The sequence below is a fragment of the Coloeus monedula genome (assembly GCF_965178545.1).
Source record: "Coloeus monedula genome assembly, chromosome: 16".
NCBI classification, from domain to species: Eukaryota; Metazoa; Chordata; class Aves; order Passeriformes; family Corvidae; genus Coloeus; species Coloeus monedula.
In genome coordinates this window covers 16,137,153-16,150,614 of record NC_138796.1, presented here as the reverse complement: position 1 = coordinate 16,150,614, position 13,462 = coordinate 16,137,153, and the positions used below count along the sequence as shown (strand labels likewise).

Genomic DNA, 13,462 nt, shown 5'->3' with positions numbered 1-13,462 from the left:
TTTCACTTGTACTTTGCTCCCACACGTGTGATCTGTGTGTCAATGTAACGCTGCTCGGCGTGGAAAGCATCCCACTAAACACTCCTGGGAAAGAGGAGGCCAGCCCTTGGAATTGGGGCTGGTTTGGGGGATGGATGATGGAATGCTACGCACCGAGCCACAAGAAGGACAAGTGATATGCAGTCAGCAGCAGTCGTCTTTACTATGGACCACAGGAGATCAGAAAAGTAACCTTGTTAACAGGAGACCTAGTGGCTAACAAAATGTCATGCTGTAGGACGTACAAGAGAAGCACAATCACCAGAACAAAACGGCACCCAGGGGGACAGGGAAGCCCAGGGGGTTGCAGGAGATGCCCTATAGCAAACCTCTAGTGTGGTACTGACACATCTGCGAGTGCAGGGGGCTGGCTGCATGGGTTTCTTTAGCCTTGGACACAAGTCAGAGGATCTTCACCTTTACCCAGCTCCAGTGGCTCTGGCACAATGATTATTGACGTTTTTTCAGAATAAAAATACTAATATAATTTTGTTCCAAGAACTGTGTGCAAGAATCATTTCTCCAGGTGCAGTGAAAGGAGGGCAGATAGGAAAACACCCTTCCCAGGGTTGTCCTGGTGGCTTGTGCCCTCTCCTCACTGGCACCACAGCCCTCCCCAGCAATCCTCTGTGGCTTTGCCTTCAGTGAATCCCAAACAAGGTTCTTCAGAAAAAAAAGAAAGGGAAAAAAATAAATGTATTGCTGCTTCTTCTTGTAATATTTTTTCCTCTCTCTCTCTCCCCCCCCTCTTTCTCCTTAAAAATGTTTACTTTCAAAAATTCCATTCCTGCAGAGATTCCTCCTGAGCTCTGAGGTCTCCGCACTCCACCCTCCTCTTCTCCAGTCAGAAAAACTGAGTCTCGATGTCTCTTTGGTTAAAAAAAAAAATTTAAAAAATAGCACAAACAAATAACACACAACCCAGTATGATCCCATTCCACCCCGCGGACGCCTGATGAGAGGGTGTCTGTGGAAGGAGGAAGCATCAGAGACGAGCTGTCTGCTCTCTGCAAGCCGAGGTCTCCGTGCCGTCCCGTGGGCTCTCCTCCTCTCATACGGTGGTCGCCGGCCCGTACTGGAGCAGCAGCGGGGACGTCTCCTTGATGCGGACGTAGAACCGCCCCTCGGGCTGGCTGGTGTGCAGGGACAGAGGCAGGAAGTCATCGGGGAGCCACCGCTCGCTCTCGTCGGCAGCGAACACCAGTCCGAAGTGCTCCAGCTGCTCCTCGCCGTAGCAGACGGCGGCTGAGCCACCCAGCACGTCCCGCGAGATGCTGTTCATCTCCAGCACCACCAGCTTCACCAGCTCCCTGGCAGGTGTCTGGCCGGTGATGTGCAGCTGCGGAGAGAGAGAGGCGGGAGAAAGGGATGGTAAGGGGGAGGAATGAGCAGGACCAGGGGCCGAAGGCAGCACATGGCGTGGAGGAATGGTGAGGGTGGAGGAACAGCTGCCCCAGTGGTGCCCGTGAGCAGGTGGCAGCAGCCTGGCACAGAGCCACGGGCACACCACACGGAGGGAATGCCCAGGGAGTGTCCCAGCATGCCAGGACTGCTCTCCTGCCTCCACTGCTCTCTTCAAGCCCTTGCCACTCAACCCCTGCATGTGTCACCTACAGCTCCGCTCAGGCTGTCCCACCACCTCACCACCTGTAGCTGGAGAGGGACAGTCCCTGTCGTATTCCTGGCACCATGGAGAGATCTGTGTGAAGTCCCTCTTGTGAGCAGGGTCCACACCCTCAGACCAGCTGGACCACAACAGCTCTGCCAAACTGAACAGGAACCTCTTTGGAACGTGGCACTAAATTTCATCCTGTGCAGAAGGTTGGGGTTCTCCCACCAACAGCTACCCTTGCCCTCCGCTTCCTTGGGGACAGCCCTCTGAATCCAAATCCTCTCAAGAAAATGAGCTCATCAGGGCCCTGGGCAGCTAACGCCAGGAGCTGCTGCTTAGCTTCAAAGGCCCAAAGGCAGGACATCCATCCTCACCCAGGCAAGGCAGCGTTTCCTTTGGCACATCTGTGAGGGCTTGCGGAGTGCCAGGAGCGCTGCCCCGGCGGGGTGGTCCCAGCCCTGGGCCCACGTGAGCGCTGCCAGCCCTGAACAGCCATGGCAGGGCTCAGCTGATTTACACCAGCCGAGGAGCCGTGCCTTTGAACTCGCCTTTCTTCAAGGAGAACATCGTAAAACGCTTTCAAGCAGGCGTGTCCAGAGCTTTGCAACTTCAAAAGCTGCGTGGGCAGCCCGCCAAGAACCCGAGGGCTGCGCTTCAGCTCCACAGAAATCCATGGGCATTCCTCAAATGGAAAATAATCCTGCAAGGCAGAGTTGTCTCTGCTAGGATGTCCTGGCGGGTGCAGAGACAACTGGCTATCAAACCTCCCCAGCAATAAACCAATCAGCCTGTTGGCTCTGTTCTTCTTCTGCCATTCCTTTAGGGTTGCTTTCAACCCAAACCAGTCCATGATTTAATGATTTTCTGCTCCATCATCCTCAGTCCTGGGCACCAGGAATGTCTCGGAAGAGAAATTTCAACAGGGGAAGGATCTCCATGCCTAGGACCAAAGGAGGCCACAAAGCCAGAGGGGGACCTGCCCAATATGTGTGTCCTGGGGGATGCCCTCCATGGGGGATCCCACCTGGAGTAGGTGTGAGTGGTCAGAGCTGGGGGCTCAGCCCTCGGCAGCAAGGCCCTCATGGAGAGGAGTCATGTCACACAACTGCTCCAGCTGAAGCCGAAGGAGCGTGGAAAGAGCTCTGCCTGCTCCTCCATCTGGAACTGACGTGGCTTCTGCCACTGGAGTTGCCACAGGCTGGAGACAAAAGGCTCCGGGTCTCCCTTCGCTAACGGGGAAGGCTGGAGCAGGGAGCACACACCCGGGAAGGGGGGGCTGTAGGAGGACCACGGCCAGGGCAGGGGTGGCAGCTGAATTTTGGCTGGGAAGGATGATGTGTTTGAACACCAGCCCGTGGCAAGGGAAACCCACAAATGTGTCCTTTGCTCTGCCTGCCCACACTGGCTGGCACCAACCTACTGTCACCTGCTGAGCCACAGACCAAGAGCCGAACTTTGGCACCACTGCCTTGTCCCCAAAACCTGCTATGTGCAGCCCTGGCTCTCTCCTTCTGCAGCAGCGGCCGTCGCCCCTCCAGACACACCCTGTCCTGCCAGGAGCCCCATCACTACAGCAGGGACAGAGGGAGTCAGGGCAAGAGTGCTGTGGGTCTCCAGGGGACCTCACCCTGGGACGGTGGAGGATGGGGAGGGCAGTGCCAGGTGTGGGGCACACGAGCCTTGCTGCCTATGCCCCCATCCTGCCAGCCCCATCCCTCTGGGCATGACAGAGGGCTCTGCCACCCGTTACAGGCTCCGGTACCTTGACACTGGTCTCTTTGGAGAGTCCCGTTTCGTACTGAGGGCAGACCCTCAAGGTGACAGAGCCCAGCTTCTTCCCTTGATCGCCCAAGCCCCCGGGCTGCTCTGGCTGCTGCTCTGGCAAGTTCTGAGTCCACTCATCCGAGCGCGTCCGGCAGACGGGCTCGGAGCCCTGTCCGCCCTGGCGGCGCTCGGGGCTGGGCGTGGAGCCAGTCCCCAGCCTGAGCTGGCCGCAGTGGCCCGCGGTCCTGCTCTCCGTCGGGGAGCTGTCCACGGAGCCGGGGCAGGACTTTCTCGGGGCGGGGCAGTGGGGCTTGGGGAAGTCCAGGCTGCTGGTCCGGACGCAGTACGCCTGCCGCTTCTCCGTGATGCGCAGCAGCTCAATCTGCCGGCTGGGCAGGACGAAGTCGCTGTCGTAGAGCTCGGGCGGTGGCCGGGGCTCCTCTGGCGGTGGCGGCACTGGGGGTGGGGTCTTGAGCTCGTGGCTCTGCAGGACATCCGGGGCACTGTCCCGCAGGGTGCGGGCGACCCTCCGGCTGCAGCACTCGGGCCCCGAGGAGGAGGAGTACACCAGGTCGAGCTCCTTCGGGCTCTGCGCCCGGCTGGAGTCGTAGTCGCTGTCGGTGGCCAGGAACACCTCCGAGGAGCCTTCCTCATCCGACAGCCCATGCGAGTCTGCGAGGGGTGCGAAAAGCAAAGAGGGGCTCAGCCTGAGCGTGGGCAACCCCGGCTGAGGTGGAATCCACGGAAGCCTCTGAGGTTTGCCCCTTTGTGGCAGCCCTGAGCTGCGCTCGCCACGGCACGGGCGGAGCGGGTCCTGCCCGCTGACACTCGCCGCCCTGCCCGTGCTCCCGGCTCCAGCCCTGCCGGCACCTCGGGAGCAGCCACCCCTGACCCACCGAGCACGGGCAGCCCCTGAGCCCGCCGGGCACAGCCAGGAGCCGGGCACAGCCAGGAGCCGGGCACAGCCGGGTCCTTACCAGAGTTGAGCTTGCGGCTGGTCTCTGGTGAGGGCACCGGGGACGGAAGGTAGTCAAGGTGGGACGAGGAGGATCGGGTTTTCTCCTTCATTGGCCCCCCGGCCTCGCTGAGGAAGCCGCTGAGAGAGACCCCACAGGAGGGCTGCTTGTAGCGGGCGTGCTGCAGGGCATCCATGATCCAGCGCATCTCTCGCCAGATCTCCTCCATTTGCTGCCAACAGAGGAAACGGAGGAGCCCTTTCACACAGCAAACGACAGCAACAAGAGGGTGCCACGGCAAAACACGGACTCTGCACACACACAGAGCTTTGGGGGAATCCCTGAGCCAGGAAATGCAAAGGAAGTGCTCTCAGGTAGGGGGAGGATGCAGCTGCTGGTTCAGCAGGACCTGCCTGAGGTGCTGCGACAGGGGCAGTGTGGGATGCTCCTTTGCAAGGCCATTCCAAAATGCACTTGCAGGCCCTTTTCTAGCAAGGAGGGCACGTGCAGAGCAGGAGCCTTTGGCTCTCTCCTCAGGATTTTTAATGTGATCATTGCAGTAAGAAGTTGCCAGATAAAGCAACTGCAGCCTGGAGAAGAGAAGGCTCCAGGGACACCTCAGAGCCCCTTCCAGGGCCTAAAGGAGAACCAGGAGGGCTGGAAGGGGATGAGGGACAGGGCCCTGGAGGGACAGGACAAGAGGGAATGGCTTCCCAGTGCCAGAGGGCAGGGCTGGATGGGATATTGGGAAGGAATTGTTCCCTGGGAGGGTGGGCAGGCCCTGGCACAGGGTGCCCAGAGCAGCTGTGGCTGCCCCTGGATCCCTGGCAGTGTCCAAGGCCAGGTCGGACAGGTCTTGGAGCAGTCTGGGCCAGTGGAATGTGGAACTGAATGAGGTTTAATGTCTGTTCCAACCCAAACCATTCCATGACTCTGTGAAAGCCCGGCCTGCTGCTTCCCATCAGCCACACCAGAGAAACCCCCAGGGCCACCGAGGCCAGGGGACAGCCCTGGTGCAGATGCTGCTGCTCACTGACCTGGCAGGTCTGGGGCACTGTCGAGCCTGGCTCCCACCCCATACCTGGATGTAGTCCTGAACCTGCTGGTGCCTCTGCTTGGCGGTGGAGAGCTCAGCATCAGAGAAAGCCTCCCTGAGGCTCTGCTGGGAGAGGAGAGACTCCAGCTCCAGCAGGGCGGACACCTGGCAGTACTGCGTGATGAACTCCCGGTCGTACGTGAAGAAGTGGACTGGGGAGAGGAAACAAGGGGAGGGGTGGAAACCATGAGGTCCCATGCTGTGGGTGCCCTACAGGCTCCTCCCTATGACTCAAGATGTGGAGGCAACACTGTGCATTAGTCCACCTGGACAGCCCTCTGTATACCCTTCCACCCCTCCTCTACAGGGAGTGAGGGAACTCCAGCCCAGCGCCCTGCCCAGCTCTCAGGAGGCCTCAGAGGACAAGGGGACCAGCAAGGTTGGGTTTTGGCATTCCCTCTCCTCACCCAGCTCAAAGATCTGCAGCGGCAGTGTGAGGAAGCCGGAGCGAGGGGTGTAGGGGTTGTTCTGGCCCGGAGCAGTGCAGACGTCGTCTGATGGAGGCAGCAGCAGCAGGAAGGAGACCTGATCCCCAAAGTCCAGCACCTCTTGGCTGTACAGACGGAAGTCTTTGGCCTGCAAGAAGACAGTGCAGGTAACAGCTGTACACATCACCTGGTGGGCCCTCTGCCCAGCCCTCATGCACAGAGGAGTCGTCAGGGACCACCTGCAGCCAGGGGACACTGCAGCCTCAGCACACAACCAGAGGCTCCTTGCTTTTGGTATAATCTGCATCATCTCATCACTTCTCTGATTTTTCCTAAAAGTCTCAAAACTTCTGGTCAAAGTCACCATGGCAGGGTGTCAGAGAAGTGCCACCAGCAATGGCTCAGTGATGCACAGGGAGGTGCCCTCCCAGCTGCCCAGCCAGAAGCACATGCCTGTCATTGGGGCTGGTGGGTTCCTTCCCAGCAGATACCTGGCATGGTGGAAGAAGGTTTCTCCTCATGCAGTCTGGCCCCAGGGGCTGCAGTTCCAGCCCAGCACTGGCCAGGGACCAGCCTGCTTTGGAAGGGCAGAGCTGGGCTGGTCTCGTGCTGCCCAGGACCAGAGCACATGGCAGCAGTAACAAACTCAGATTCACCATTGTTGCTTTGGGGGTACCGTGTGGGAAGGACAAACAGCTCCTGTGGACACTGTCCCTGGGCTGGCAGACCCAACACTCACCTTCTGCTTGCACAGGACTAAAATCTGGGTGCTCCAGCCCCACAAGGAGGGCTGGGCATGCAGTTCCCTGCCTGCTGCAACCACTAGCACCATGCTCACAGCCCTGTCCCCTCCCTCCGCCCCAGACCTTGGCTCCTGCCTCTACCTCTTGCAACGGGATGTTCACCAGGGTCATCAGCTTTTTGATGGCCACTTGGAGCTCCTGAAACAGGGGGTTCTGGGATGTGTCAGCCTCTGGCTCTGTGGGAACAGGCTCCTCCACGCTGGCCATCTTCTGCAGCCACTCCCACTCCTCCCTGGAGGTCAGAGACAGACAGGTGAAGGAGGGAGCAGCTCAGGTGGATGTGAACACAATCTCTCTGAGAACTGTGTTTGCTTGGCTGTTCCTCTCCCAGACAGTGCAGCATCCCCAGGGATGTGGGAGAGGTGGAGGTAGAGAGAGAACTTGGTTTGCTCCAGGCTGAATCAGAATCACAGAATATCCTGAGTGGGATGGGATCCACAAGGACTGTCGAGTTCAGCTCCTGACCCCACACTGGACACCTTAACAATCCCACCCTGTGCCTGAGAGCGTTGCATGGCAGGGATAAGAGGGAATATTGCGCTGCTGCTGAAGCGGGAGGTGTTGGGTGGTGCTAGCCTGGGTGGGGCAGAGCAGCCTGGCTGCCCCAGCTGAGCAGCCCTGCAAATCCCACCTGGAGATGTTGGGGTTGGAGCGAATCTTGACGTGGCACAGGATGTTGGGGAGCCGCTCTGGCACCAGCACTCGGATCTGGTCCACGGCGCTGCACAGCTTCAAGTAGCCCAGGTAGAGGCCCGGGGAGAGGGCATGGCTGCTCCGCTGGTGGTAAGCCAGCTTGTCCTGGGGACAAAGGCACTGCTGGACTGAGCCACTCCTCACAGCAGGGCTCGTGCTGGTGCCACGGCACAGCCAGTCCGGCTGGAGAAGGGGAGCGGCACAGTGAGACAAGCTGGCGCTGCCAGGGTGAATCTGGCACCAGCCTGATGCCTCCCCTTGAAACAACAGGATTTTTGGAGGCTGCTGAGCTCTGCTCCCCCTCTGCTGTGACCTTTCCAGGATGGGGGGCAGCAGGGAGCACTGGTGGTTCCCAGGGGAGCCCGCTGCAATCCCTGCCCCACAGCACCAAGACACACCTGCACAGAGATGAGCAGCGTGTCCAGAGCAGTGGGCTCCTCCGGGGAGGACACGGACTTGCGGCTGGTCTGCAGCTTGCAGATGGGAACCCAGCGCACGCTCTCGAAGGTCTGGTTGGTCTTCACCTCCTTCAGGGTGACGATGAGGATGTTGCCCTGTTTGTCTTTGATGGGCTCGAAGAAGACCTGCCCCAGGTCCTGGATGCCCAGCAGCCCCTGTGCGATGGGGTGGGAAGGCAGGAGAAAGCAGAGGGTCAGGGGACATCCCGGAGGCACAGTGGGTCTGCGCAGCTGGGATGTGCCTGCAGCTGCCTGCTGGAAACCAGTCTGCCCAGCAAAGCACCCTGATGGTCCCCAGCCCCTCTGCATGGGACTGCCATGACACCCAGCACCTCATTGTCCCACGGCCGGCGTCCTGCCAGGGAGGAAGAGGCGGGAACCCACGGCCATGGCCAGCAGGTCCTGGGTTTATCCCGGCTGTGAACATCCGTGTGCTGCTCCCAAAGGAGCTCAGCCTCCAGCGCCCCACTTAAAGTGTTTGCTCCCCACCCAGGCCGACCCTCACCTGCATCTGTGAGATGGCCAGCAGCATCTTGAAGCGCGTCTGCAGGATGCAGGAGCAGGAGGACTGGGACACGGTGACACACTGCCGCAGCCACAGGATCTCGTCCCACATACAGGACACCTGCACACACCACAGAGTCAGCGCTGCTGCTGCTGGGCCACGCCAGGGGGTTCTGGGGAAATGGTTTGCCTCTCTGTTTGAGTTGGGTTAGGAATGTGTGTGAGCATGCAGCACCTCTCAGCAGGGCTGCAAATAAATCCCTGTGCCACAGGCACTGAGGTGCCTCCGGAGCCTGCACCCAAGGGCAGCCCTGAGCCACGTCCACTCACACCTTCTTCATCTAGGACTGAAACCTGAGGTTTGAATGCAAGCTGGCCAAGGTGGGGAGGCAGAAGAAAGCACTCTCTATCAGCAGATAAGGACCACCCAGCAAACTATTTTGGCCCTGAGCTGCCCACATGCCCTTTCCCTAAGTCTGCTGACAGTGCAGGTGCTGGCAGCAGCTCCCTGTGCACCCTCCGGAGGAGGCAGAGGTGCCATGGCAGGATGCTGAGGGGAAGCAGCTCAACAGCCACCGACATCCCTGTGGAGAGGCAGTGCCTGCCCAGTGCAGCACTGCTCTGTCACCCATCTTTGGCCTTCCAGGGGCTGGGATGAAATGCCATTCCCTGGAAGTTTCCTGGTTCGTGCTGAACCCCAGCGAGCAGCAAGTCCATGGGCTGCCTGCACTGCCAAGCCCCTGTGTCTGGGTTGGAGGGGCGGCGGTGGTGCCTGATGCCTGCTGGGTCACCCTGGCACTCCTGGCCCTCTGCCCAAGCACAGGGTCCCTTGGCCACCCACCTTGGTGAACCAGAGGAAATCCTGCATGAGCAGGCAGGAGTAGGTGTCATCAATCTCCACCACAGGGATCTGGTCTTCATGGGTCACCAGGATGTTGTCGTCCTTGTAGAAGATGGCTGTCAGGTAGAGGCCCCTGCATGGAGGGAGGACAGCCTTCAGTGTCACCCCCAGCTGCCAGCTCCATCTCCCAAAGGATCTCCTTCCTGAGGGAAGAGGAGACGCCCTGCCCCAGGTCTCCACTCCTCTCCAACAGCCCGTGGCAGGTGAGGCTTGTGGCTGGTACGGGAGCAGGAACCCAGCATGTCGCAGCAGACACCATGGCCACTGATGCTGCAGCACGCGGCACAGACGTGGGGCCACGCTGTCCAGGGGACAGTGTGTCTGGACAAGCTGGGGTGCCAGGTGACCCTCAGAGGTGGCACAGGGATCTGAGCACCAGCACAGCTTGGCCAGTCCAAATGGAGACACCAAGAGAACCTTTGGGCCATGGGACTCATCTCCACTGACAGCACCAGCTCACTCCTGGTGCAGAGCCCACTCTGAGCACGCCCAGCCCCCAATGTGCAGGCCCAGCTCTCAGGCTGGGCAGCCCTGCTGGGACAGGGGCTCTCACCAACCCTGTGCACCAGCCTCTCACCGCTTCAGTGTCTTGAGGAACTTGCTGCCAGGGTGGAAGAGGTGCTTGAGGCTCTTGGACACCGAATGCTTTCTGCTCTGGGGCTGGTTCTTGCAGGGCTCTGTGGAGCAGAGAGCAGAGGATGCTGCAGCAGGAGATGAAGAGCTGATGCCAACCGGTTGGGAAGGCTCTGCCAAGGTCCCACTGCCTGAGCTGTGTCCCTGCTCCGCTCATCCATGGCACAGACCTACTCTTGCACCACCCCAGCTCCGTGGATCCCACCACAGCCCTGGGGGACTCAGCTGCACCCCCCAGCCTCCCTGGAGCACCGTGCTGTGGGCTCACCGTGGCAGATGCAGTGCTGGTGGACGGTCTTCACCTGGCCCAGCAGATGGTCCAGAGCTTCAGCCTGTCCCCTCCGGCGCGGCGCCCGGCCGTCGTACTCCCGCCAGTCTGTGGGGGACAGACCAGCGTCACCCCCGGCACCCTGGGGGAAATGGGGCTCCCATCCCCTCCTCCCACATCATCTGGGCATGGCAGCAGCTGTGGGTGCTGGGCACCTCTGGGTGTGCTGGCAGATCCCCAGTTTTGTGCCACTCTTCCCAGGAACAGCGAGCTCAGCACAGCACCCTGTGCCCACCGGCCTTCCCACAGCGTGGCAGGGGCACAGCAGGGGGAAGGAACAAGGTTCTGTCTGTTGCTGCTGAAACTTCACTGGCCTTAAAAAATAAAATTCTTTCCAGTCTCTTCCTCCAGGTCTTCCCCAGTTGCTCCAGATGAGCGCTGGGAGCTGGGCTTACCTCGACAAACACATAAATAAACTCCAGCCAGCTCTACCCGCTGTGGGACGGCAGCAGGACCATGAGCGGGGCCGGGGAGGTGCCGGCTCTTCTCCCTCAACTTTGTATTAATTGCTTCAAACACCCCCTGTGTCCTGCCCGCTGCTGTTTTCCATGGAAAGTTCAGCTCTGTTAACTTTGGCTAGAACTTGCCGCTATTTTTAGTAGCTTTAAAAACACCCAGGGAGGTGCCTGACTATATTCTGCTGGGCCAGGGAGGGATCTCTACTGAAGGGAGAAATAGTAGTGGCAATAAAAATAAATAAACCCCACTCCTGTCTGATTCACTTCAGCCACACTCAATTGATGCCACCTGGATCTTGGTCACAGGGAATGTGACCTGTGTGAGGCAGCAAATGGGCTTTAAAGTGGTTGCAAACATGACAGGGACATGATAAAGCCAGGGTAGTGGACTGCTGTGCCCTTGCTGTGTGCATTCCTAGACATGCAAATGGATTTTTGGTGATTTCAGTGCTCTGTGGATCTGCAGCCAGAGCTGTGCTTGGTGCTGCATGTCTCTGACCCGTCACTGTTCAGCCCCACCTGTCCCCGGTGCCCTCACTGCTCCCTGGGTGGCTGCAGCATGCTGGTACAGGATGTGCTTCCATGGCCTGGTCCTTGGGACAAGCAGTCCTTGGGCTGCTCCTTACTCGTTCCCAGCACTAATCCCATGGGACACCACACAGGCACCTGTTTTGGGACTGGTGACAAGTGGCAGAGGCCATTCTAGAGCCCCCTCAGTCCTGAACTTCACCCTTTGAGCTGCTCCTTCCAGCCCAGTCCTCCTGGCCCTTCTCCACACAGCACCCCGGGGTGCCTTGTGTGACATTGGGTGGCTGTTTCCTGACACTTTTCCTGGGGCCAGCATGGGGAGGAGAGTGCTGACAGCCCAGAACTGGTCTCTGCTGGGGCTCGTGACCCCCATCCCAGCTCGATGCCAGGGAATGCAGGTGCTTGGGTCTGGAGGGGAGAGACCATGTGGTGGCATGGAGTGGGAGGCCACTGCCACCCAGGACGGGGCCACTCTGAGTCCTGGCTCTGAGCCACCTCCTGGCTTCCTCCTTGGGATGGGCTGATCCAGGTGACCTGAAATGGCTCAGCCTTTCCCAGGTGGCAGGGATAATGCAAGGCTGAAAAATCCCTATTTGGCAAAGCACGTGTTGGCTGGAGGCAGCACCCCAGACCCCCAGGCACAGCCTCCCTGCCTGGCCTGAGACTCCAAATTCTGCCTTGGCCCTGGGTCCCCTCACTCCCATCCCAGCAGTGAGAGGGACCCCCGGATGGCACAGGGAGCTGCCCTGTCCCCCCCTGCCCTGCGCTGGCTCCCATGGGGGTGTTCCTGGGGGTACTCACTGGAAGGGATGGCGAAGGGGGGCGTGGAGGCTTGCGGGGGACCCCAGCCCTTCATGTTGTAGGCAGACACCCGGACGTGGCACGTCGTGCCCTGCAAGGAGAGCGGCACACTCAGCACACCCCTGCCTCCCCCGGCTTGGCAGGCAAGGCAAGGAGGATTCACCCAGCCCCCTGCTCCAGGACACCCCGAGGAGCACTAAACTGGGAGCCCACAGCCCGGGTCACTGGCTCTCACCTCCCCTCCTGTACCCAGTCCTTGTTATCAGACACAAGGGAATCCCTGTGGCCCTGCTGGGTGCGTTTGGGGCACACAGAGGAAGGATTGGACATTGCAAATGCCCCTCGCCAGAGACGCTCCAGCCCAAAAGACTCAGTGCTGCTGTAGATTGGGGTGCTGGCGATCCCCTGGCATGTGTAAGGATCCGGCCCCTGGAGACAGGGAGCTGGCCCAGCACTGTCAAGGGCTTGTAGCACAGTGACAGTGATTAAAGCCTCTGATTAAAGCCCAGTCAAGCTGCCAGATGTTGCCAGGCCTCCAGGCACTCATGGAGGCGACAGGAGCCTGTGAAGCAGCTCTGAGAGTGTGATTGATGGGCTCGGAGCAGCTCCTTGCAGCGACGCAGCTCTGGGCTCTGCTCGAGCCCCTCCTGAGGGCAGCTCGGCCCTGACAGCGCTCCTGAGCTCGGCACTGCTGCCATGCCTGAGCCCCTCGCACCTCCCCAAGGCTGCTCTCTGCTCCTCCAGTCGGTGGTCCCTGCCTGCCTACCCCTGGTAAGGGTGACCCCATTTATCCCAGCGTGTGCCCTCCTTCCCACCCTGAGCTCCATCCCACCGCTGGCCCAGGGGACAGCTGACAGGCAGCATGGCTCTTGTGGTTCTCAGGGAGATAAAACAGCAGGAAGCCACAGTTCCACCAGCCATGACCTTGCTGAGCTCCCGAAGATGGAGATGGGGCTGGTCCACCCTCTCGGTGACATCGGGGCTGGGGCGAGGGGTTGGACTGTGCAGGTGGCAGAGGAATGAGCCACTGATTTATTGCCCAGGAAGAGCCTGGGTGGAGACAGGAGTGGGGTGGGGGACAGAGGATAAATCAGGCGTTGGGTGAATGGGCCCATTCTGCCTGTCACTGCCGAGTCCCCAGGCACCCTGGCAGGGACGTCCCCCGCTGTCAGTGGCTGCGGCCGTGCGGGGACAGACAGATGCCTCTCCCAGCCCCACGCTCTTGGCTCTGCCCAGGCTGTGCCCATGGCACGCAGCGTGGCACAATCCTATTGTTCCTGCTCGGAATGATCGTAGAAACAAAGAATCATTAAAGTTGGAAAAGGCATCTAAGATCACTGAGTCCAACCACTGCCAAGGCCACCACTAAACCATGTCCCCAAGTGCCAAATACATGTCCTTCGAATACTTCCAGGGATGATGACTCCCCCACTGCCACGGGCAGCCTGCGCCAGTGCCTG

At 59.9% G+C, this 13,462-nt stretch overlaps 1 protein-coding gene across 1 annotated transcript in view; it reads right to left on the bottom strand.

Moving 5' to 3' along the window:
• Nucleotides 1-222: 222 nt before the first annotated feature.
• The window catches only part of LOC309578971 (ankyrin repeat and fibronectin type-III domain-containing protein 1-like), a gene marked incomplete at its 5' end in the record, with an annotated part of 190,096 nt that continues 176,856 nt past the window's right edge, over nt 223-13,462 (bottom strand). The window contains 13 exons of the mRNA XM_082291954.1: nt 223-1,378; nt 3,414-4,087; nt 4,393-4,603; nt 5,453-5,619; nt 5,875-6,043; nt 6,780-6,930; nt 7,330-7,496; nt 7,790-8,005; nt 8,355-8,474; nt 9,195-9,327; nt 9,832-9,931; nt 10,156-10,263; nt 12,003-12,093. Coding sequence (XP_082148080.1) covers nt 1,091-1,378; nt 3,414-4,087; nt 4,393-4,603; nt 5,453-5,619; nt 5,875-6,043; nt 6,780-6,930; nt 7,330-7,496; nt 7,790-8,005; nt 8,355-8,474; nt 9,195-9,327; nt 9,832-9,931; nt 10,156-10,263; nt 12,003-12,093 — 2,595 coding nt within the window. The 3' untranslated portion in view covers nt 223-1,090. The remainder of the gene's footprint in view (nt 1,379-3,413; nt 4,088-4,392; nt 4,604-5,452; nt 5,620-5,874; nt 6,044-6,779; nt 6,931-7,329; nt 7,497-7,789; nt 8,006-8,354; nt 8,475-9,194; nt 9,328-9,831; nt 9,932-10,155; nt 10,264-12,002; nt 12,094-13,462) is intronic.